At 64.8% G+C, this 23,949-nt stretch overlaps 1 protein-coding gene across 1 annotated transcript; it reads left to right on the forward strand.

The window, feature by feature from the left end:
* Positions 1–1,157: 1,157 nt before the first annotated feature.
* SLC17A9 (solute carrier family 17 member 9) lies at positions 1,158–11,780 on the forward strand. Its single transcript, XM_090286645.1, has 13 exons — positions 1,158–1,377; positions 4,510–4,707; positions 4,866–5,005; positions 6,378–6,477; positions 7,275–7,405; positions 7,853–7,949; positions 8,101–8,197; positions 8,475–8,562; positions 9,132–9,166; positions 9,447–9,562; positions 10,113–10,168; positions 10,293–10,322; positions 10,763–11,780. The coding sequence occupies exons 1-13, from the start codon at positions 1,319–1,321 to the stop codon at positions 10,990–10,992; spliced, it is 1,377 nt and encodes a 458-aa protein (XP_090142771.1). The 5' UTR covers positions 1,158–1,318; the 3' UTR covers positions 10,993–11,780.
* Positions 11,781–23,949: the final 12,169 nt, after the last annotated feature.

Raw genomic sequence — 23,949 nt, forward strand, 5'->3', positions numbered from 1 at the left:
TTTATTCTTCCTGTGTTTTCCCTCCGGGCCCAAGAACATCAACTCCAGGAGCAAAAAGACTTCAGTAGTCAAATAACAGATGGGCACAGCAGTGTGACTCTGGGTCTTTACAGAAAACGGTCATCAGAGAGCCAGGCACAGTGGACGAGGGTGAACGGCCAGGCAGAGACCGGGGCACGGAGGGTGCTGCCCTGAGCGACAACTCGAACTCCGTGGTGGGGGCAGGGGCGGGGGCTCCTTGCGGGAATAGACCCCCCCTCTGCCACCGTCTTTCTGTCCCACTGAAAGTCAGATGTGGATGGAAGAGGAGGCACCTGGTCACCAAGGTGACTAGAGCCCAGCGGACACGGGAAGCCCTGGGACAGATGGACAGTCAGTGTGGGACAGCTGGCGCCGGGCTTCTGGTCGGGGCGCAGAACGTGCCGCGGGGCTGGTGGGCCCTCTGCGGTGCGTGGGCGGTACAGAAGCAGCCTCCGGCGGGCTCCATGGGGCGTGAGGTGCCCAGACTGACTGACACGGGGGATGCTGTGTGCGCAGCTCGTGGCTCCTGGAAGGAGCAGAATGCGGCCAGAAGTGCAGGGATTGCCGCTGCGTCCCAGCGTGCCTGCCCTTGGGAGTTGGCTGCGACCCACGCGTGGGCGTGAGGCCCTGGGGCCTCCGCTCCAGCCTGGCCTGCGCTCCAAGCCCAGAGCACCTTTGGGGAGAGCTCAGGCCCGTTAGGGAGCACCTGCTGGGTGGGCACTGAGTGGCCTCCAGGTCACCCATAGCCCACCCTCAAGGATTTGTTTGAAGATGGTTACACTTCAGGTCTCTCTGGCTCTGCCCCTGGTAGTCCAGTACGCCCCGGACTTCCCTTTGATGCGCGCACAGCCGTGAGCTGGGGACCAGCCATCCTGGCTCAGCAACGCGTCCGAGGCCAGCGTCGGGGACCAGGACAGCCACCCGGCCCAGCCCCTCCACAGCCCCCTCTGTCCCGTGCGCCGCAGGGGAGCCCCGCGCCACCGCCAGGGGCGTGGGGGGTGCGGCCTCAGCGGATCGCAGCCGGCGGCACTCTGGGGGCGCCGGGAGGCCGGGCGGAGCGACGGACCAGAGGCGTGCCTGCCCGGGGCGGGTCCGAGAGGGGCGCCCCGCCCGCTCGGCCCTCCACCCCGCCCCGCCGCTGGCCGCCGAGGTGGCCGTCGGTCCGGGGGCAACACGTCCTGGGAGCGCCGTACGGAAGCGCCGCTGGGACTGACACGTGGACTTGGGCGGCGCTGCCCGCGTGGGCCGGCTGCCGGGAGCCCGGTCCGGACTCGCTGCGCGCGGCCGTGCGCGCCCGATGCCGCCGACCCCGGATGAGGCCCGCCGGGTCGCGGCGGAGGATGCCCAGTGGTCCAGGTGCGGCCGCGCAGCGGGGCGCGGCGGGGGTCGGAGAAGGGGCGCCGCGTCTCCCGGGGGAGTGCTGAGAGTCCCTCAGCATGGCCTTCCTCCTCCTGGGGGCGCAGCCGTCCCCTGGGGAGGAAGGAACCCACAGGTACCTCCGACCGTCCATCCAGCCCCAGGGCCGTGTCCCCTGAGCCCCCTCCAGACGCTGGGGCCCTGGAGGTCATGCAGGCAGGGCGGCGTTCTGGGAGGCCTGCCCGGGGTAGGGGCTCCTCTGGTCGGGGAGGACGGTCTCCCATCCTGGAGCTGACCCTGCCAGGCAGGGCGGCACAGAGCACAGGGGAGCACTTCCGAGTGACCTCACGGGCAGTGGGGGGTGGGGGGCACAGGCTGGAGCCTGCAGCTGGCCGGTCACTGAGGCCTGCCGCCGAGTGCTTTGTGTGTGATGGGAGCAAGGCCCCCTGGGGGGCAGGGAGAGGGGAAGAGAAGGGGGCCGTGGGGGAGGAAGGGCCCTGCAAGTCCCCCACTCCTCCTCGTATCTGTATCCGCTGCCCCATACAGTCGGGAACCAGGCCAGAGCCCCAGGGGAGCCCTCTAAGCAGCTCAGTCCTGCCTCTGGCTCTGTGGGCCGAGGACAAGCCAGCCGGACCCTGGGCCCAAAGTCAGGCCCCGCGGTGCCAGGCCTAGGCCTCCTCCCACTTTGAGTCCCCAGGGAGCACACTGTGGGGCCTCCCTGGGGCCTGCGGGCTGAGGCACCTTCCTGCCCCTGCCCCCAGCACAGGGCTGCAGGAAAGCCCGAGGGGACAGTCTCCAGTGTCAGGGTCCAGGTGAAGCCAAAGCTCCCGGGGAACATGGAGAGGCCAGCGTTTGTAAGAAGCAATTCAAAGCCGGGAGGTGCCCTGGGGACAGGGCGCAGGGAGCAGGGAGGATGGGCTGGCTGCAGGGACATTGTGACCACGAAGCCTGTCACAGCCCTGGCATCTCCCCAGGCTAGACTAGGGGCCGTTCGAGGGGTGCCTGGGCCGGGGTGCCCTCAGCCAGTCTGTGCCTCGCTCCTTCCCTCTGCACCCCGCGGGTTGTCAGGGTGCGGCCTTGCGCTCAGCTGCGCCAGGTGGCAGCCGCTGGGCAGAGAGGGCCGTGGCCCGGGCCGTTGGAACAGTCTGCAAACTTCCTTCTCGGGTGATGATTTAATAGTCTGGGCAGGCGCTGCCGGAACTACTCCCTCCGCTCGGTGTGAAAGCCACACTGGGCCCCGGGACTGTGCCGGGCAGGGCACACGGGTCTCCTGCAGGGGCCTGTGGGGTCCTGGGGAGAGTTGTGCTCGGGGAGGTTGTTCACTCCCCTGAGTGGATAATAATAATAATAATAATAATAGCTACCGTTTACTGCCACCGGCTCTGTGTGCCCTCTGCCTGGATGGCCCCGTCTGGGCTCAAGGTCGCCCTCCAGCCACATCCTCAGTGCCGGGCAACCAGCAGCCTGGGACCCACCCACTTGTCCTCTCAGCCTGCCACCCTCCCGGCCCGGGGCACCCGCAGGCTCAGTTCCCTTTTCGGAATCCAGGGGCCACGTGACAGTGTGTTTGCCCTGCGGCGGGTCAGCTGCTTGCACAAGGGCCGAAAGGGGAGCATGTGGTTCTCCGAGCTCCGCGTGGGCATCTTGGTGGGCAGGGGCTGTGGGCTGGAGGCTCAGGGCTGGTCCAGGCGGTGGGAGGAAGCTCTCAGGCCTCTCCTGCCGTGGGATTGAGCACTCTGGGTCCGTGTCACCCCTGCAGCTAGACTTCCTCATTCTGGGTCCCCCGCAGCTTAGGGACAGGGCTGTGGGGCATCCAGGGCCCAGGGAAAAGGGACAGCACCTGAGAGCCAGGCGCTTGGGGTCACTGCCGAGGTGCACCCAAGGGAGGGGCGGGAGGGCTGGACGCAGGTGACCCTCCGCTGCTCTGCCCACATAAAGGAATGAAGCCCCTCTTAGAGACACCTTTGGACCGTGGTAGTTTGTAGGGGGTGACGGCCTTGCTCCCGCGCCCTCTGCTCCCCTTGTCTGTCCTGGCAATGAAAACCAAAACCGTGGGCCCACGTGGGTTCCCCAGGACCCGTGTCTGGGGGGGACCTGGCACGATCACAGGGTCCTCTGCCGGCTCCCTTGGGTAGCAGCTTGGACAGCCAGGCTCTGTGTCCCTGGTCAGCCCAGTGGGACTGTTTGCACAGAGAGAGCAAAGTCCCCAACAGGCCTGCGGCCCTGGGCCAGGAGCCAGGTGCGGAGGGTGGGCTGGGATCGCTGGACCAACTTTGTTTTGGGGAGAAGTCTGGGCCTTTGTTCTGTGAACGCTGGAGGGAGAGCGTCGGTCCGGGACGCCCGTCCGCCCCGGCCTCTCGGGCAGGGGAGCCTGAGACCTGTCCCGTCTGCCACTGTGAGGCTCTTCTGGGCATCCTGGCTTCAGGGTAGCATTTTAAGAACTAGGAAGTAGGGCAGAGGCATGGCGGCGAGGGCCCCTTCCAGGAAGATGTTGAGGGGCCCCTGGACCCTTTCCAGGTACCGCCCACCCTGCTTCTGCAGAGGCTGGCCCGACAGAACTGAAGTCAGGTAAGAAGCTCCAATGTGTGCAGTTGCAGAAGGTGCCCTGGGACCCCACCTATGGGACCCCGCTGAGCACCTAGAGACCCAGCCTGAAATCCAAGGTCCAGTGCAACCTCTTCTCTGGACACACGGGGAAACTGAGGACCAGGGAAGGGACGGGGCCCAGATGGCCCCCGCGTCTCTCCCGGAGATCTGTGCTATGCATGAGACCACGTGCTCCAGCAGGAGCTGGACAGACAGACGGGGCTTCCTGACTCCAGACGGGGTCTTGCCTGCAAACACTGATGGGTCTGGGGACAGTAGGCAGCTGTTTGAAACTTGGACTCATTCACTCCAAAACCCTCGCATGGTGGTCTCGAACCCGGAACTAGCCGTCTCTGCCAGGTGCGGCAGCCTCTGTGGGGCAGCCCAGCCATGGTGGCCTCAAGCTGCCCTCTGCTGTTAGGAAATGATCCTCCAGTCTCTGTGTTCTCCTGGGAGTCAGCAGGGGGCACTTGGACGCTTGGGAGGCCGGCCCGTACCTCTGCCAGCTCTGCCCGCGCAGGCCTCACCGGCCCCTCTGTCCCGCAGGCCGGAGAGCCAGGTGTGGACGGGGACGCTGCTGCTGGGCACATGCCTGCTGTACTGCGCCCGCGTCAGCGCGCCCATCTGCGCCGTCTCCATGAGCCAGGACTTCGGCTGGAACAAGAAAGAAGCCGGAATTGTGCTCAGCAGCTTCTTCTGGGGCTACTGCCTGACTCAGATTGTGGGCGGCCACCTGGGGGACCGGTAACCACCTCCCGTGCTCCATGATGGGCGGCAGTGCTCTGGGGGGGCTCCTGGGAAATTCCTGTGGGGAGAGGTCCCCCAGAGGAGGCCAGGGCTGGGAGACTTGAGGTCCAGGAAGGTTGGGGGGGGGTGCCATCTCCGCCCTCTTGTCCCTCCAGGATCGGGGGTGAGAAGGTGATCCTGCTGTCTGCCTCTGCCTGGGGCCTCATCACAGCCGCCACCCCACTGCTCACACACCTGGGTGGCGCCCACCTGGTCTCCATGGCCTGTGCACGCATCCTCACGGGCTTGCTCCAAGGTAGGTGCACCTCGGGGGGCTTCCCACTGTGAGGTGTCACGATGGGCGTGGTGGCGACATCAGATTAATGGAGAGAGCCCCGTGAAGAGCCCAGTGGCCCTGGGGAGCTGGTGGCAGGTGGTGTATAGCTTCCCGGGAACAGATGGGCTCTGAGCCCCCGCCCGCCCCAGCCTGGCCTCTGATGGACAGCGTCCATCTCGTGGATGCGATCCGAGTGTGTGGGTCCTGGCCCTTCCTCACCATGTCACCCCGCCTGCTCCGGAGGGGACCGCTGGTGGCCCCCTCAGATCCTGGGTTCCCCAGGTCTCCTGGAATTGGCCTGTGCCTATTTCCTGACCAGCCCTACTGGTCTGGCCCATGGTGGTCCTGGTGGGCCCACCAGCCTCTGTGCTCCTGTGAACCCAGCCTGTGTGGTCCCCGTGTGGCCTTGGCCGGTGCTCTCAGTCCTGCAGCCAAAGGTCCCAGGGCTGGGCTGTGGGGCTCAGGCTGGCTCTCCCCGTCCTACTGGGAGGCAGGACTTCTCTGTATGGCTGGTCTATGGCTCACGATTAGGGACAGACCGGGGCTCGGGGGCTGCTGTCACCCCGGGGGAACGGCACCCTGCGTGGCCAAGGTCCAGGGCCCTGAGGGGAAGGCAGGGACCAAGCCCTGTTCCAGTCCCCAGCCTCTTAGTGCCCTGGATGCTTTTGGGGAAAAACAGAGCATAACAGGCAAGAGCGGACGTCCCTGAAGCCGTTTTTATAAAAGTCGATTTTGAAATAATTATAGATTCACAGGAAGTTGCAAAGAAGCTCACAGGGAAGTTCTCTGCTCTCTCCCCACCTCCCTGTGGGGACATCTCGTGTAGCCACAGGACAGCGTCACATCCAGGACCCGGTTCTGTGGTCCCACAGGCCCTCCAGGGCTCACCAGTTGTATGTGCACCATGTGTGTGTATGACAGTGTGTGATGTGTGACAGCATGTGCATGTGGGACAATGTGTGTGTGACTGTGCATGTGGGACAGTGTGTGCGTGTGGGACAGTGTGTGTGTGGGACTGTGTGTGTGTGGGACAGCGTGTATGTGTGTGACAGTGTGTGCATCTGGGATAGTATGTGTGTGTGTGACAGTGTGTGCACGTGGGACAGTGTGCGTGTGGGTCAGTGTGTGTGTGTGTGCGTACACATCAGCGTGTCACATGTGTGTGCCAGGACTCCAGAGCTGCTGTGGCCCCGGAAGCCGGGGTGACAATAGCAGCCGTGGCAGCTCAGACCCAGGCTGAGCATCTCCTTAGTGGGGCGTCACTGCTGGTCCCTTGGGGTGACGTGAGTGTGAAGGACCAGAAGCCAGCGCCCCAGCGCCCCGCGGACCCTGCGTTCTCTGCTTGGTCCAGGGGTTTACTTCCCCGCGCTGACCAGCCTGCTGTCGCAGAAGGTCCGGGAGAGCGAGCGCGCCTTCACCTACAGCACCGTGGGGGCCGGCTCCCAGTGCGGGTAAGTGCCGGTCTGCGCGCCGGGGGGCGCCGGGGAGGCAGAGCGCACGGTCCTGGCAGAGCCCTATGGGTGGGGGGCAGGCCACATGGGTGCACCTGCAGCTCAGGGTGACGGGGGTCTGGCTGGTTCTGTGCTCTGGGGCGGTGCTGGCTGCTGCTCCCACGGCTGGGCAGAGGTGCTGGGCAGCGACCACGTCCTCAACCGCCCCTTCCTCTGTGCTGGTGGAGCCGGGGGCAGGGGAGGGGGTGTTCACTGCTCCAAGGTCTAGGCAAGAATCCGGGGGCTGAAGCAGCCCAAACGCGAACCCAGGAACCCAGTGCCGTGCGGCGCTCAGAGAAGCAGCAGCCGCCGGGAACCATTCCGGACTAACCTGAAATTTCACTGCACCCGGTGGGGGTCCTGGGCCCGCGGCGGGGGTCCGGGAAAGGCAGGCTGAGGGGAAGCCACCCCACAGGCCCAGCGTTTCCCTCCGTTAACGTCTCCTGGGGGACGGGGGCCGCGGAGAAGCAGCCCCTGAGCACACCGGCCAGTGATGTGGGAGGCAGGGCCGCAGGAGCACTTGGGATTTGTTTCAGAAAGGCCCACAGCACAAGGGCGGGCCTGCGGAAGGCCGAGGGGCAAGACGTGAAGCCACAGGGGCCCCAGCACCGTGTCTCGGCCTCGTGGCGTCCAGGACCTCTCCCGGAGCGTGGCAGGCTGTAGCCGGGGCGCCGGGACGGGCACGATGGGTCTCCTGGGCACTCCGGTGGGCAGGGCCGGGGGCCCAGGGTCATGGCCATGGTCCTCTGTCATCCCAGGACGCTGGTGACGGGGGCCGTGGGCTCCCTGCTGCTGGACCGGTGCGGCTGGCCGAGCGTCTTCTACCTCTCCGGCGGCCTCACCCTGCTGTGGGCGTGTTACGTGTACAGGTACCTGCTGAACCAGCAAGGTAACCGCGGCCCCGTCGGCACAGCCGGCAATGCGCTGCCCGGGAGCGGGAGGGCCCGGGATCTGGGCCCTGGAAGTCACGGAGCGCCCAGCTCAGGGGACTGGGGGCTGGGACGCAGCCCCCCATGCGGGAACCAGGCTGCGCTGGGCTCTGGGCCGTGGTTGCCAGCACGTTGAAGGCCGAGAGGTCTGCCTGGGACGAGGCGGGGGCAGGGGCAGCTGGGGGCCTTGGGATGCAGGAGGGGGAGGATCAAGAAAGTTCCTTCAATCCCAACACAAACATGGACCCTTGAAGGCACCAGACACATCGGGGAGAGTAGGACGTGGGACGTGCTGGGCCGAGAGTGCCGGCCCCCAATCCCCAGAACCTCCGCGGAGCCGCTGCCCTGTGCCCCTCCCCCCGCCCCAGATTCCAAAGTGTTCACGTGGGCACGCCTCACTCCCCCAGACCTCATCCTGGCCTTGGGCGTTTTGGTGCAAGGCGTGCCAGCTCCCAGGCGCACCAGGGTCCCCTGGAAGCAGCTCTTCCTGAAGCCCCCAGTCTGGTGAGCCGGCCTCGTGGGGCAGGGGTGCGGCAGGGGTGGCGGTGGGGACCATGCGTGTCCTGGCACTGACTGATCACAGAGCCAGGATCTCCCGTGGCCTCCGGTCGCCGGTGCTGGGGACGGTGGCCCTGAGCGGTGCCTGTCCCCACAGGGCGGCCATCCTCTCCCAGCTCTCGTCGGCCTGCTCCTTCTTCATCCTGCTCTCCTGGCTGCCTACCTTCTTCCAGGAGACCTTCCCCGGCTCCCAGGTGCGGGCTGCCCGGGCTCCTGCAGGCTGAGGCGGCACTGCAGGGCCCGTACCACGCCTGGTGGGCACAGTCCCCACTGCCCGGCTCCAGGGCGCTCCTGGCACCCGCAGGCCAATGGCGCCGAGATGCGCCCCTCATGCAGGGCCTGTAGGGGAGGCGGGGAAGCTGCGCTGGGGCCGCCCTGTGGGGACACATGAGTGTGAGGGAGCCCCAACCCAGGGGAGGGGTGGGCCCGTGTGCCGCCTGGCGGCTCTGAGACCCTCCTCCCTCCCTGCAGGGCTGGGTCTTCAATGTGGTGCCCTGGCTGGTGGCGATTCCAGCCAGCCTGCTCAGCGGGTTTCTCTCGGACCATCTCATCAGCCAGGGTGAGCCCTGGGGACAGGATGTGCCAGGCCATGCCTGGGCCTCACCTCACCTTGGGAGTTGGGAGGCACCCCTGGGGCGGGGGGGCAGCTGCTGCGATGGGAAGAGGCCATGCTCCCCACAGACCAGCTGGGCGAGGGGGACCCTGGCCCCTCAGAGCCAGCACAGGCCCGTGAGCACCCACTCGGGGCAACTCCTCCAGCCTCAGTTTCCCCATTAAGGGGGGGATGGAGGTGCAGTGAGAGGATCCAAGTCCCCTGTGATGGGGCATTACCTCCCAACCCTCTTCAGCCATGGAAAGGGCACCTGGAGGGGTCAGAGGTCACAGTCAAGTGTGAACCCAACCCAAATGCCCGTTTGCGACCTCTGAATGCCCTTCCTCCCACGCTCTGCCTGACCTCGGCCTTGAGCCCTGTGAGCGGGGCCTCACGTGCGTGTGCGCACGCCTCTCCCAGCTGGAGCCTGGGGCCCGCCCTCCGCTGCCCTGCTCCCTACAGTGGGTGCTGTCGGGGGAGGGGCGGTCCGTGCGCGTGGGCCAGTGGGAATGCGTCTTGGTCTCCCTTCTGCGCAGGCTACAGAACCATCACTGTGCGGAAGTTCATGCAGGTAGGGGGGCCATGGGGTGACTCTCTGGCCATCCTGTTTGCTCCTGGGACCCGAGGGCTGTGTCCCCATCACCCGACCCAGGGCAGCAGTGCTGGGGGCCGGGCTGGCCTCCCTTCTCTGAGCTGCGTGCACTCCTAATGGGGTCTTCAGGGTGACCGGCAGGGGCGGCGTCTCACGGAGCCTGTCCCCACGTCCCCCGGCAGGCCCCGGCGCGGGAGGGGTTTCCGCCCAGCCCCGTTGCCTGGCACTGCCGCTGCTGGACACCGGCGTCTGCCCACAGGTGGTGGGCCTGGGCCTGTCCAGCGTCTTCGCCCTGTGTCTGGGCCACACCTCGAGCTTCTGTAAGTCTGTGTTCTTTGCGTCGGCCTCCATCGGCCTCCAGACCTTCAACCACAGGTAGGGGCCGTACGCGCTGCCCCTCTGCCCTCAGGCGCCTTCGGCACAGCGCGTCCTGGGTGCACAGGGGCGGCCGCCTACTCGGGGGCATGTGGAGGGCGGGCGCGTGGCAGGTCCCCACACGTGAGCCGTGGAAGCAAAGGGCTGTCTGGGTCTCAGCTGATGGGGGCCTTTGCTGGGGGAGGGGCGGGGAGGAGATGCCAACCTGAGGAGCCAGCCCGGTCCCCCCAGTGCCCAGCTTCTACTCAGAGAAGCTTCGCGGGGAGCCGTTTTGGGAATTGGCCATTGAGGTCTTTGTTGTTCTTAGTTCATGGACAGCAAAGGACTGTGCGTTCCAGCAGGCATGCCTTCCTGTCTGTCCTCCTGGGGCGGGTCCCTGCGCGGGGTCAGGGCTCGGCGGGCCCGCGTGCGGACGAGCGTCCAGCCGGGCTGGGTGCTGCGCGCCCCCTCAATGGTCTCCAGGCTCCCAGGCGCTCAGAGCACTGACGCTGGTTTCGTGGGGTGACTGCTGCCCCACGGTCACTTGCCTCGTCCCTTCCTGTCCCCACAGCGGCATTTCTGTCAACATCCAGGACCTGGCCCCGTCCTGCGCCGGCGTGCTCTTTGGTGAGGACCTCGGCCCGGGTGGCCAGGGAGCGGCGGCGCCCGGGACACGCACCCACCTCAGCCCTGCCCCCGGGCCCCCAGGGGCCTCCTCTGACTGGCCCCCTTCTCTCTGCCCTGTTCACAGGTGTGGCCAACACAGCTGGGGCCTTGGCAGGTGAGAGGTGGGTGGGGTCCCCTGCCTGAGGTGTGAGGGTGCCCCACCCCACGTGCTCCCACTGCCCTCTGGCTCTGCAGGGTGGGGGTGGCGCCCTTCCGGGGGTCCCGCAGCATGAGATCCGTGGGGAGGGACACAGACCTCAGAGCTGCCTTCTGTAGTGTTCGCCTCCTCCCACCCCCACCCGCAAATGTGAGTCAAGTCCTCACGGTCCAGGGTCGCCGCAGGTCAAGCGCCTGGACGGCTGGACGACAGTGTCGGGGCTCATTCCCCAGCCGGGCCCCTCCCGCTGCCCCTGTCCCCAGTGGAGGACACAGAGGAATGCGGTAGCAGGTGGCGTCCTGGCCTCTCCTCCAGGCACCCCGACCCCAGCCCCTCCCCCCCAAACTGCCCTGGGCACCGCCTGCCACTCAGCCTGCCCGTCCCCCTCCCGGGTGCAGGTGTTGTGGGCGTGGGCCTGGGCGGCTACCTGATCGAGACCACAGGCTCCTGGAGGTCCCTGTTCTACCTGGTGGCCGCCGTCAGCAGCCTGGGGCTGTGCGCCTTCCTGGTGCTCGGGAAGGCCCAGCGGGTGGACCTGGGCCCCGCCCACGAGGACCTCCGGCTGCACGGCCCACTCAGCCCCCGCAGACCCGGCACCCCCAGCCTCGGGGTGAAGGCCACCGTGTAGGGGCCTCTCACTCGGCCCCAGACGTGTGACAGCGGAGACTGGGCGTCGGCGGAGTGGGCAGGCGGGGCCGGCGCCGCCCCGGTCGGGCCTCAGTTTCCGCTGCCCATTGGGGCACCCTGCTTGTGGCGTTGGGGGGGGCTGCCCCGGGTGAGTGGAGTTAGCGCCTTCAGTAGCAGCAACCTCCTTGCGGGGACGGTCCCCACGCAGAGTCCGACGCGTCCCTGCTGTTGGCCTGCCTGGCACTGTGCCCGTCCCTGAGGGTCTGGACTGCAGCCCCCCCTCAGCCTGCTTTGCTTTGTCTCCGGGCGCTTGGGGCCCAGCCTGTCCTCTGCGGTGGGGCTGTGCTGCGCACCGTGGGGTGTCCAGCAGTTACCCTGGCCCCCGGCACTGCCTCCTGACCTCACCAGGGGTCCCCAATGCAGCTGCCCCTGGAGGAGGATCCCAGCTCTAGAGGAAGGCTGTTGGGTGGGTGGGCAGTGGGCTCCCACCCTTTGGCCATCTTTGGGGACCCGCCCCCGGTACACCCCTCCTGTGGATTTCTGGACACTGGCAATGTGCTCTGCTTCTCTGGCACCTGGGGGCTGCCGGGATGGGAGCTGGGGCACCCCTTGCCTGCAACGTTCCCCAGAACCAGGCGACCCACCTTCCGCTGTTTATACAGAGGAGCCCTCATCTCCTGAATTGATGGCAGGTGTTGCCCGGTGTCTGTGGGGAGAGAAGTACAAAAATGTGGATAACCACACCAAAGCCTTATTTAAATGATGACCATTAAACTATTTACAAGACTATTCCTGCATAACACGTGTTTTAAAGAACAGACACTTGTTAAAGGTTCATTGACTTCCTTCACCGGGAGTCCAGCCAACTGTCACAAACGGGTCAAAGGAGGACTCCAGGAACAGATGCAGTCACAGACGGGACCCTGGACGGGGTGTGGTGGGTGCCACCTGGTCCCCACCGGGCAGGCTGGGCAGGTGATGGGCGGGGGCCTGCTGTCAGCACCCCGCCCCGCCAGCCACTCAGCCCGTACAGGGGACACCCGTCATTTCTACTGAAGCACCAACTTTCCCCTACAGTCTCCCCACTTTTGAGCAGAAAGAATCTGGAAGAAAGATTCTTGATCACGCCGTGCGTCCGGCTGTGGCACACGGGGCCTGCGGGCCGAGGTGCAGGGAGAACGTCCATGCACCGTGAAGTAAAGGCCTTTTGTTGGCTCCGCCGGGGGTCTCGGGAGGCACCTCAGGCGGTGGCCTCCGGTGACTGCTGCCCCACGCTGGGAGCCCAGCCCAGGACACACGGCGGGTGAGGGGTCACGTGGAAGTGGGCAGCTCAGCGCAGGAGCGTGTTCGCGGCTGTGCAGCCGCCGCCGCCACCATCTTTAGAGCTTCCCGTCTTCCCAAAGTGATGCCCTGTCCCCGGTCGGCACCCGCTCCCCCTCCCCCGCCTGATGCGGGCACCCACCCTTCTGTCTGATTTGACAGCTCTGAGCACCTCCTAGAAGTGGAATCACAGAACATTTGTCCTTAAGTGACAGGCTAATGTCCTCGAGGTCCAACCATATTGTGGCCGGGGCCAGAATTTCCTTCCTTTTTAGGCTGAGAACTCTGCTGTATGGAGGGACCGCGTTTTTGTTATTCCTTCATCTGGACGCGGGCTACCCCCACCCCCGTCCCCCTGCCAGCTCTCAGCCGCTGTCAGTCACGCAGCTGTGGCCCAGGTGTGCAATGGACACCTTTGCTTTTAATCCACAGCAGACTGTAAACTCTTGGAGAGAGGCCCCCCACCACCACCCCTGCAGGAACCCAGAGCTCCTGGAGGAATGTGGGACCCAGGGGGTGACCATGGGCTCTGTGCAGAATGGGGGCAAAGGTACGTGTGGGCACTGTTCTCCTGGCCTCCGAGGCTGCGGGGTTTGGGTTGTGGGGCCCAGGACAGCAGACGGTCTGGGGTATCACCCTGGAATTGGGTGGGGTCTCCTTAACCCTTCCCAGGCCGATGCTGAGACCCGGGGCAGGGCTGTGGAGCCTCGGGGGGTGTTTGCCTGCAGGGAGGCCGCTGCTAACAGGGTGCTCCAGCAGATGGGAGGTGGCCCGGCCCGCCCTGTGTTATCTGGTGCAGCCTGGCTCAGACACGTCCCCACCTCCCGGCAGCCCTGGCGGGACCCCAACAGCCAGCAGGGACCCCGAGTGGGGGCAGCAACGTCAGCTGAAGCAGAGGATCCCAACACCAAACCCCACCTGTGCCCATCCCTTAGCTCCCCAGGCAGGGGCTCTGCCCCCTGGCCCGTGGGTGCCTCTCGTGGACCTGCAGGGACCTCAGCCCAGAGGCCCCTTGGGAGGGCGGGGCTGCTGTCACCCTGTTGTCACCCTGCAGCTGGCCAACAGAGGGCGCCGTCCACAGGGCTGTGTCCACTCCTGCCCCAGCCCCCCACCCCGTCCTGTCCCCAAACTCCTTCCAGGGCCCGTGAGGCTGCCCATGTCAGCCCTGCGGGAAGGGGACCAGTGGGGGGCGTCCCAGTCTCAGGGCGCTGCGAGTGGGGAGGGGCACAGGGAGGGCCAGGCCAGGGGTCGTCCCCAGGGTGGTCCTCAGGGGCAGGCGGTCCCCTCACCTGGGCAGGTAGGCTGCCAGAGAGGAGAGGGGTGGCCATGCTCAGAGCGGCCCCCGGCCAGCGTCCCTCCAGCACCAGGACTGTGCCCCAGCTGGTCTCCCCCGGGTCCTGTCACCAGACCCACACAGCCCCATGCAGGCCTCCCTGGGTGCCCGCCCCCAGGCTCCTGCTCCCACGTAGGCTTGTCCCCTCCCTGCCACCATAAGGGACACTTTCCCGTCCCTACTTTGATGCAGGATCTTTAACGACCACTTATTATTCGTAATTAACATGTTAATGGTCCCTCCACCTCTCCGGGCTGCCTTCCCTGCCCCCCCCCCATTTCTGGCTTTGTCCTTCAACTGTGGGACTGCCGCGCCCAGGGGGTCCCCACCTGCCCCCTGGGGACTCCCACTTATCTGACCCTTGGGCGGTCTTCCCTCAAAGCTGGTAGGATGCACAGGGGCCACCTGGGGGTGCAGCTGCCCCTGGTTGGGGTACCTCAGGACCGCGGCAACGGGGCATTCCTGCTGTCTCCAGCAGAGTGCAGCCCTCTCAGCGGCCCCCTGAAGGGAGACGGGAGACGCGGCTGGGCTTTAGGTCCGCTTGTGACCGGGATTCACCTTTTCATGTTTAATTGAAAAGCGCTGAAGTCGCAGCATGAATATTCAGCACGGTGGCTGCAGGCGATGGGGACCCACCCAGTGTGGAGCCATCGGAGGGGGAGGGGAGGCTATTAATTGAAATAGCCTCATTAATTAGTAATTAGCAGCAGGGAGATGAGTGTCATATGTCGTATTTCAGTAGGTGTCCTTCATGTGTTATGGGGCCTTTAATTAAAGGACGTGCATTTTAATCAAAGGTAAGCTCGGCCCTTCGGCCTTTGGAATGCAAAGGAACCCCCAACTTTCCAAGAAGCTGGGGTGCGCCGAGACTCTGCGTCCTCCGCCTCAGCACCCCCTGACCTTCCGAGCCGAGGTCCCTGGCAGGTCCTCCTGGGAGTCTAGCCGGTAGCCTCGCTGAGCCCAGAGGCTGAGGGAGTCATTGCAGCCCGCGGCACCCCTGACCGGGCCTGCGGCGTCCTGCCAGCCGGGGCTGGCAGCTGGGAGCAGCACCCCGAGGCTGCAGGCAGGACCGAGGTCCCACTGCGGAGCTGTCCCCCAGCCCTCCCCACCCCGACCCCCGCGCTCCGTGTCTCTGCCAGTCCTGAGCTGCCAGAACCCCAGGGGGCAATGAGGGAGGAGGCCTGTCCTGCACGTGGGTCCCCTCCTCGTCTCCCCACCCTGGAAAGTGACCCCGCCTCCACAGGCAGCTGTGCTGACTCTCGCGGAGACCTCAGGGGCCCCCCTGTGACAGCCAGACGCTCGGCCTGGAGAGCAGCGGAGCCCACGGACAGCGAGGAACGGGCTCCGGGGCGGGCGGTCCGTTAGGCAGTAAAGCAGCAGCGTCAGAGCCCCTGAGAAGGTTCCTCCAGGGGTGATGGGGGCTTAACAAGGGGGGCGCCCCGACCTGGCGGGTGCTGGAGCAGCTGTCTGAGCAGGTCTAGGGCAGGCTGGTGGGAGAGCAGGGGCTGTTAGCCTGGGGAGAGCCTCCCCAGGGAGGATCTCTTGGTGGCAGGGGCTGTTGTCTCAAAGTGCCGGGCGGCGGGGATGCCAGCGTGCCAGCCTGAGGGCCAGGCTCCGCCGGGCACCGCCCTCAGAGGGCCCCCGACCACCGCACAGCTATCTGTTCCTGGCGCACGGCTGCTGCGCAGAGAGCATGTCCCGGAGCGGACTCCCTGCTGCTCTGAGGCAGTGTCCTGCCTGTGCCCCGCTGTGCGGGGGCCCCGGGAGCTGCTCAGGACAGAGCCAGGACAGCGCCAGCTCCGAGGACACACCAGCAGCGTCGCCACTAAATGCGCACGGAGCGCGCAGCTTGAAATCCCACCCGTTCCCACTAAGCCCTTCAAGGCATCTTCGTGGACTGTCAGTCTGCAGACCTGTGGGGTTCACCCGCCCTCCAGTTTGGAGGACCTTCAGCACCCACACCGGGAACAGGCGCCTGAGGGCAGGGTCCCCACCGGCCAGCCGGCATGCTGCCCCCACCCAGCGCCTAACACACCCAGCAGGGACGTTGGACAGTTTTGGGTCCCCCTTCCCTCCTGTCTTCTATGTCATCTGCCCCTATGAGAGTTTGGCACTGAATCTGGCACCGCCCCCTGCACTGGCCCTGAGCTCTCTCAGGAGGGTCGAGTGCTGACATCTCACCCCCCAGGGCTGCCGGAATGAAGTGCCAGAGGAGGCAGCGTGAACCCCGGACGTAGATTCCCTCACCCACCTGCCCCGGGTGGGAGGCCGGGCGCCGGAGGTCAGGGTGTCCGCAGGCTGCTCCCTCCGGAGGCCTCGCTCCTGCTCTTGCTGACGACTGCCTCCTCTCCGTGTCCCCGCAGGGTCACTTCTGTGTGGGTCTGTGTCCCCAACCTCCTCTTCTGATAAGGACACAGTCCCAGTGGGCTAGGGCCAGCCCAAGGCCGCGTTTTATCTTGACTGCCACTGGAAAGGCCCCGTATTTCCAAATGCAGTCACACCGGAGGTCCTGGGGACTTGAACATAAAAACCTGGCGGTGGGGGGAGGTGCATGATTCAACCCTGGCAGTGCGGCTCCCCCATTTCCATCTGCATCTGACCTGAGCTTAAACCCTGGCCCTGTCCTTCCCTTCTCTCCAGTGGGGGGGACACCTTTGCCCACCATGGGGCTTTCTGCTCCCGCCCCTAGGGCAGACCCTCCCATCCTCACTATTCTGTCTGAACTGTGTCAGGGCATTGGGCCGCATGTGGCCTCGAGCAGTGGGACTTGGGAAGCAGGTGACCCCTCACTGGCGCCTGGCCCTGCTCCGGCTCCCTAATTAGCACCTGCTCTGGTCCCATCTGGCCCGTGGGTCCCCATCATGGACCTGTATCCAGAAGCAACCTGAATCGGCGTCTTCCCAGCAGTTCTTGGTGAGAGGAAGGCAAGGGGCCTGCAGCTGCCTCCTCCGGGCGGGGGTGGCCTCGTCTGCGGTCAGTACGGAGAGGACGCTGGCGGGTCGGTGGGCACAGTCAGGGCGGCTGGCCCAGCACCAGCCACACCTGGGGACAGGCCGCTGTCCAGACTGAGTGAGAGCATTCAGTCTGTTTGCAGAAAGATGAGGTGCGGAGAGGGGGCCTGGGAAGGCTCTGTCTCTGGTCTGATGAAGCTGTTCCAGCCCGGCTGTCCCCAGGTGGCGCGGCACCCGGGGCCCTGCCGGCGCCTTTCCTTCCTCAGGCCTCACTCTGGGGTGTCACAGCCCCGATTACAAACCCCCGTCTTTGTCTGGGCAGAGCGGCCAGCCAGATTCAAAGGCGTTTGAAGAGGAAATGTTTCCCTGAGTTTTATCTGACACTCAGTTGTAATGACTTTTAAAACAAAGTAACTATTAAACGTGTGCGTTTTGCTGACTCCGATGTCTGACAGGTGGTTCTGCCGTTCGGGGAGCAGACGCTGAGGGCATTCACCCTAATAGCTCATAAATAACCCGCCCCCGGCACTTCCCTCTGTCTGTGGCCCTGCCAATGGCCAATTTGTTCTTCAGAAGCCGAAGCGTCAGCCTGTCAATCAGCTCTTGCCATAGGCGCTTTTCGGAGATTAGAAGGCCCTTGGAGAGCGAGAACTCCAAATTAGTTTTAAATAAAAAATAAGAATATTCATGCTGTTGAACATCTAAAGATAAGAGGCACAGCAGACTCCGTGGCTCAGGTCCTGGCGTTGCTGCGGTGGGGGCCTCGGGGCCTGGCCCAAAGGAGGCCCCTGGGACGGGGCACAGGCCCGAGGCAGGAGGACAGGTGGGGGGAACACAGGCGACCAGAGTCAGCCTGAGACACGACCACGTGAGAGCAGGAAGGTAGGTGCCAGGCGGGCACGGTCCATGTTGACTCGGCCCCTCCGTAAGGACACAGAAGCTGATGCGGAGGACGGGGAAGGAGGGTCAGCGTCCTCCCGAGGAAGAGCCAGTGACAAGGGTGCAGCCTTGCTGGGCGCCATGGGCTTGTTTCTTCTTCTGGCTCAGCCTAGTGTGACCACTCTCCTCTGTGGGTGGGTAGGTCACGTCTGGCTGTCATCTCCACGAGAAGTTGGGGTGATAGCAGTCTGACCCTGCAGCATCCTTGCTGGGCTCTCGGCCCCTCGCCCTGTCCAAGGTGCTGAGCTGAGGAACCACCCGACTGGGTCCCACCCAGCTCAGGAAGCAGGCCTGGGTTGGTTGCGGGACCGAGAAATGCGGCTGGGGGAAGTCAGGGTGGCTTCCTGGAGGAGGTGGCAGCCAACTGGGATCAGGTGAGTGAGATGGGAGAAACGAGTGAAGGGCACTCAGGGCTCTGGGACCAACTGGGCACAGGCCTATGTGTGCGGGGCTGCAGGTGAAGGCCTCCCCGTTTGGGCTCAGGGAACCAACTTGGGAACCATCTTTGGGGTACACTGGCTTCATGAAAGATTCCAGAATCCTGACCCTCACTCCTCCAGCTCCCCCAAAAGTCCTGGCATGGGGGTTGGAGATGAATCCAGGGATGCAGAGGTGCCCTAGCCAGCCTGCCGTAGGGTCACTGGGGGGCTGTCCCAGGGTCCTCCCCTGGCAGGCCGCTGCCTCCTGCTCCATTTGGAGGGGGCTCCTCAAAGCCCAGGCGGGAGCTGCAGACCAGGCTCAGGCTCAGGGCATCGCTGGGGCCCTCAAGGGCTTCAGCAGTGACCCACCCTCTCAGACCCTGGGTTCAAGGTTTGTCCATGCCGTGGCAATGGTCAGCGCTTTCCTCCTTTTCATGGCTGAGTAATATTCCAGTGTGGACGGACCCATGTGTGTTGACCCTTCACCAGCGGATAACTTTGGGTTGATTCTACCTTCAGCTGCTATTCAGGGTTGAACCGCATGGAGCGGGGTGTCGCGTGGCTCAGGGCAGTGGTGGGTGTGCGCGGCGAGGCCCTGAGTCTGTGTTTCCGGTTGCGTCTGTCTTCGGAGTCCACAGATCCTCCCGCAGCCTGCGGCTTTTCACGGCCCACGGTGGGGGTCAGCAACGCGTTCGCTGGCCCCAAGTGGAGCAGATTCTTACCCCTCAGCCAGGACACGGCTGCTCTCCCCAGGACAGCGCCCGGCAGCCGGGCGGCACCTGTGGCTCTTCGTGCGAGTGGCTGGCGTCCGTCGTGTGGACCCTGGCTGCTCAGCTGTCCCGCAAAGCCCCTGCCACGCTAGTAAATATTTCAGCAAATAAAAATATTTTAAATGAGCGACCAGATGTGCACGGTGACAAAGTGCTTTAGGCGCCTGGCTGATAAAAAGCCGGGTGCCAGCGACGGGACTGGGAGAGGCCCGAGGCAGGTGTGGGATATGAAAGGCCTCCGGCGCCTTTGTGCGGGCGCGGGCCCAGAGGCTTGGAGGCGGGCGTCCATCTGTCCCTGCCGCGTCCTGCCGCTCAACAAAGCCGGTGCACCAGCACACCCCTGAGCGGTGCCGCTCTGCAGAGGCCCTGAGCGCGGGCACTCACAAAGGAGGTGCCATCAATATTCATGGCTCGGCCGGCGGCTGGCGGGCAGCAGCCGCGGCAGCTCTTTGGTGGCTGGAGCATATTTCCTGGCGAACTCTGCCTCCCGCGGCCGTGGACAAGTACAGGAGCCAGACGGGGACCAGAGGACGTGGTCCTCACCTGGGCAGAGGGGGAGGTCGGCCCAGGTCCCCGTGAAGGCCGACCTCTCTCCAGACTGAGAGGGAGAGGCGGCCCCGAGTGGGGGAGCTGGGGGGAGGGGCGCAGCTGAGGACACCCGGGCAGAACATCTGTCAGAATGAGCAGGAAGCCCAACCTCAGGCAGAGTTTAAAACCGCCACACTTGGAAGGTTTGCTCAAAGGGATTAAAAGACAGTCCCCCAGAGATACCCCCTCCTACATGTAAACAACCGCAGGGGGCGCGGGGCTGAATTCAACCTTCCCGTGTCCGTTTCTGTGAGGACGCAGTTAGAGGCCCGGGGCCCACAAGGGTCCTGTAGGAAGGCTCCTTTCCAGGTGCAAACCGGCTCCTCCCTCTGCGGGTCTCTGCTGACTGTCCTCGAGGACACTGACCTCTGTCCTCCAGGTCCCATCGGGCCCCTTGGCCCCATCTTCATTGCCGGGTCAGGTTGGACCTGAGCGGCTCTCAGTAAGTGGGGTGGCCGCCCCTCCCAGCTTTCAGCCGGGCAGCTTGCTGGTCCCCAACAGGGTGCCCCAGTCGTCCCCGCTGGGCCCCGGCCCCCATGCCCTGCCAAGCACTCGGAGAGGATGTGCAGGAGCAAGGGCTCCAGCAATCCCCCAATATCACCTCCAGCAGCTGCTCGAGCTGACTGACGGGATGGGACTCACAGCAGGGAAGACTTTGTATCAGGGGGTGGCCATTCTTGGCCCCACGCAGAACCTGCAGCCATAAAATTCCTCTGTGGTTTTTGTGTTGTGCCCATGGTTCTGAAATGAAGCAGAGGATATGCTAGAACATTCTAGGCCTCACACTCAGGATGCACTTGGGAACTGGAAAGGCACCGAGGCCCCCCCGAATCCCAGTGTGCTGGTCTGGGGAACGGGCAGGTTAAGATTCTCAGCTTGTAGGCAGCATGCACACCTGCCGCCTTTGGGCCCAGCAAACACCCAGGCAGGCGTGGCGCCTCCCACAGACGACCCTCACGGGGTCTCTTGACAGGGTGTGAAGGGTCGCATTCCCCATGATGACGCTGTGGGGGGGGGGGGGGCAGGACACACCTCACCTCTCCCGCAGACCAGCTCCTGGGTTGCACTTGAGACTCACCTGTCACCAGATGCCCAGATGCCTGTACTGACCGACTCCTCGCAGCCGCCAGGGAGGAGCCAGCAGGGACAGGAGCCACTGAGGACAGGGCTAGGGGCCCGGAACCAGGACCCCTGGGCGGGTCTGAAACCAGAAGCCACGCGCTCCCCAGGCCTGCACTGGTCTCTGGAGGGTAAGCTCACAGAGGAGACTGCAGCAGGCCCAGCAGGGGGAATGGAACCTGCCAGAGGAGGCAGGGTGGGGACGCTTGACACTTTGTATCCACCAAGTTCAGATGTTTTAGAAGAAATGGGACCTGTCGGGAAAGGCACCACACTTGGGTACTCTGTATCCACCAAGTCCAGAAGCTTTCCCTGGAGAGTCGTGGGACCCAGCACCACGAACTGCGCCCGAAACAACCAACTTTTTCCCACGTTCAGGAGGCCGGGAGTCTGAGGTCAGAGTGTCGTGCACACGTCCATGGTGTCTTAGGTGCTGGGTGCAGAGGGACCTCGAGGGATGGAGGAGGAGCAGGGCGGTGAGGTGGGCGCCTGTCCCGGCCGCATGGTGTGCAGCCTGGTTGGGGTGCAGGCTGCACCCCAGCCTCCTCCCAGCTCCGCGGGCCGTGACCTGAGCCATCGCCCGCAGTCCCACGCTTGGTGTCATGCTGCGCGGTGACTGGAGTCCCTCTGAACGAGGGTCTGCCTTGTCACTGCTTTGGGGCTGCAAATCCCTGGACACCCACTGGGTCTCTGTAGGCAGGGCCGCCAGGGCGGGGCCCGCAGTCCTGTGACTGACCTGCAGGCCCAGGGCTGACTGAGGGCACAGGGGCTGGGGACGGTGGCCACACTCAGCAAATGGGGACACGGGAGCCTGAACTGAATTGGAATTTCAGACAAATGACAGACACAGCCTCCGTGCAAGCGCGTCTTTTGCAGTATTTGTGGCAGTCGCACCAAAGAGATGCCCTACTTCTTTATTTTTTAATCTGGTAGCCCCCCTGGGGGTGTCTGTCAGGCAGGCGGGGAGGTCCAGGGGTTTCTAGGCGGGCCTGGTCAGTGGGCACGGCCAGGCCGCGGCTGCAGCTGACCTTGGGAGTGGCCGCTCTGTGCGGGGCACACAGGAGGGCACAGCGCCACCCGGTCCATCCCAGGTGGGCTCTGGGTCTGAGGCCTCTGGGAGAGCGTCTGTGGCTTTGCCGCCCCTAGGACGTTGGTGGCGTCAGTGTGTGTGACGGACAGAGAAGCGGGCCAAGGTTTCGGATTAGCGCCCATCAGAGGATGAAGCTGGCACTGCCCATCTGGACCTCGCTCTGCCATGTCCAGACTGCAGCTCAGCCCACCGGCCTCGCTCCCGCTCCCCGACGTCTGCTGGGCTCCCCTTAACGAGCGACTTGGGATTAAATGGGAGCCAACATCAGGGCCATGATCTATATTAAATCTCTGCACAATGAAAATTGTTAAGATGTATGTAGTAGGGCTGTTCCGAGAGGAAATGTAATCCCAGCCTCATCGGTGACGTCCCCTCCCCACTGGGCAGGCAGGTAGCTGAGGCGCTTCTGGGGCAGCCGGCTGCCTTCCGGTCACGGAGGGGGCTCTGCCCGCGGCTGCGGCCGGGGCGCGGGGGGCTGCGTGGCTCCAGGGGCACTTCGGTCGCATGCATGTGGCCATGAACCCAGGACTCAGTGGCTTCCCCGACGAGGCCTTCACGCTCCCTGCTCATCAGGGGCACCCCATGCACCTCCTCTATCAAGAAAGCAAAGCAGGAGAAAGACGGGGAGGCAAGACGGGAGGAGGAAAGCGCCCGCCGGCACCCCAGTGTTGCGGAGGTGGTTCCGAGCCTCTCCTGGCCCGTCCCTCCCACCAGCTCTGAGCGAAGGGCCCCACACGTCTGAGTCCTTCCTCGTTTGCTGGGAGCGTTTCCTGTTTCCCTGTGAGATTCTCCGCCGTCCTTGAGCGCAGGCCCCCAGCCTGACGCTGACGGACAAGCCGCGTCCCAGCAGCTCAGGGCTCTGAGCTCTCGGGGAAGCGATATCAGGGGGCACCTCCCTGCCCGCCCCCCCCCCCCGTCCCCTCACGGCTCTCGTTCTTTGTTTAGTCAACGCTCAGAGGGCATGCCACAGGCCGCGTGTCCCAGGCCCCTCCCAGGGGAGACCCGCACCCTCACCGCCTCCCGCCTGCCAGGCTGGACTGCTCAATTCGTCCCCAAGAATTGTCAGAGGGGTCACAGGGCAACTTCTGCAAACGTCAGGGTGGGAACGACTTTCCAAGGTCCTCAGGCACCACAGTGGGGGCTGGCGCTGACTCAGCGCGGGGGGCAGAGCCGGCTCCCCCACATCTCGCGGGCTGCTGAGGCCAGCACCCGCCGCGCGGAGGGTAAGACCCGGGCCCAGAGAGGCGCCTTGGCACCCCAAGGGGCTGTGCTGGGACAGAGAAGCCGGACTGGAAACCTTCCACACGCCACGGCCCCGAGGAGGTGGCTGGGAAAGGCAAGGCCACAGGGCACGTGGCGGGTCCGCTGTTGGGGGCCCGGCCACTGCAGGAGTGTTTGGGGGGCCGTGGGACAGGGTGTGAGTTAGTCCTCAACAGCCTGACCTAAAAATCAAAGCGGGGGCAGTAGCGATGACTTGGAAGCAGACAGCTCGCACATCGAGAAGGTGCTCCGCGCCACCGAGCTCTACTTTTAAAAACGGTTAAAATGGTCACTTTTATATTAAGTATGTTTTCACCACAATAAAAACGAAGAGGGAACAGTCACACGGCGAAAAGACAGTCGCTGTGGCCGCTCACCAGCAGCCTCTCCAGGTGGCCCGAGGGGGCCAGTGGTCTCAGCAAAGAGCCCCCGACTGTGTGGCCACCACACAGAGCCCGCGGGCCTGGGCTGGCTCCGAGAACAGCCGACGCGGACGGAGCGCCTCGGGGGCATGGTGCTCGCTGGGTCCCCTGCTTCGTCCTCAGGACAGCTCACCTTCACTGTCCCCTGACGGGAGAGACGGGGCGCCCACACCCCATCCCCCCACCCCGTGCCAGCCGACCACCGTCCAGGCCCGGCACTCCGGGGATGGCCTGCCGGGGCCTGGAGGTGCCTCTGACCTTGTTTGTTCGTTTGTAATTATTTTGGAAACATGCTCCGTTCCCCACGTGGTTGGGGGAGGGGGGAGCGCTTGAAAGCTGAGGATCCCTTTCCAACGACCCACTTAGCAGCTGCGCGGCGCTAATGAGGCTGCTTAATGAAGTCAGTACCCTTGAAAGTCCACCCATGTCCCTCATCTGTCAGCGTGGCCCCTTCCGGGCACAGCATTCATAACCCAGTGTGTCCCCTGCAGGGGCAGAGGGACGCCTGTCAGCATCACTCACAGGGTGGGGGGAGGCGCGTCCCTCTAATGTTGCTTTTCAACCAGTCTCATTAAGCAGGAGAACAAGAGCGACGTCACCCGGCAACGGGCCCACTGGGGTGCCAACCCCTGTCCACACCCTGTTCCTGCACGGTCAGTTACGGATGACGGTCCTCCCACTCGGCCAGCTCCCACGCCTTCCGGAGACGCGTCCCCTGCAGGGAGCCTCCCCTCTGCCCCTCAAAAC

This window comes from Furipterus horrens, unplaced genomic scaffold (assembly GCF_987537825.1).
Source record: "Furipterus horrens unplaced genomic scaffold, mFurHor1.1.pri manual_scaffold_8, whole genome shotgun sequence".
Lineage (NCBI taxonomy): Eukaryota > Metazoa > Chordata > Mammalia > Chiroptera > Furipteridae > Furipterus > Furipterus horrens.

Excerpts from the sequence above, each read along its gene's own strand:
- SLC17A9 (XM_090286645.1), top strand. The coding sequence starts at position 1,319 with ATGCCGCCGACCCCGGATGAGGCCCGCCGGGTCGCGGCGGAGGATGCC. Across the intron at positions 8,198-8,474 it reads AGACCTTCCCCGGCTCCCAG|GGCTGGGTCTTCAATGTGGT; the intron begins GTGCGGGCTGCC and ends CCCTCCCTGCAG. Across the intron at positions 10,169-10,292 it reads CTGCGCCGGCGTGCTCTTTG|GTGTGGCCAACACAGCTGGG; the intron begins GTGAGGACCTCG and ends CCCTGTTCACAG.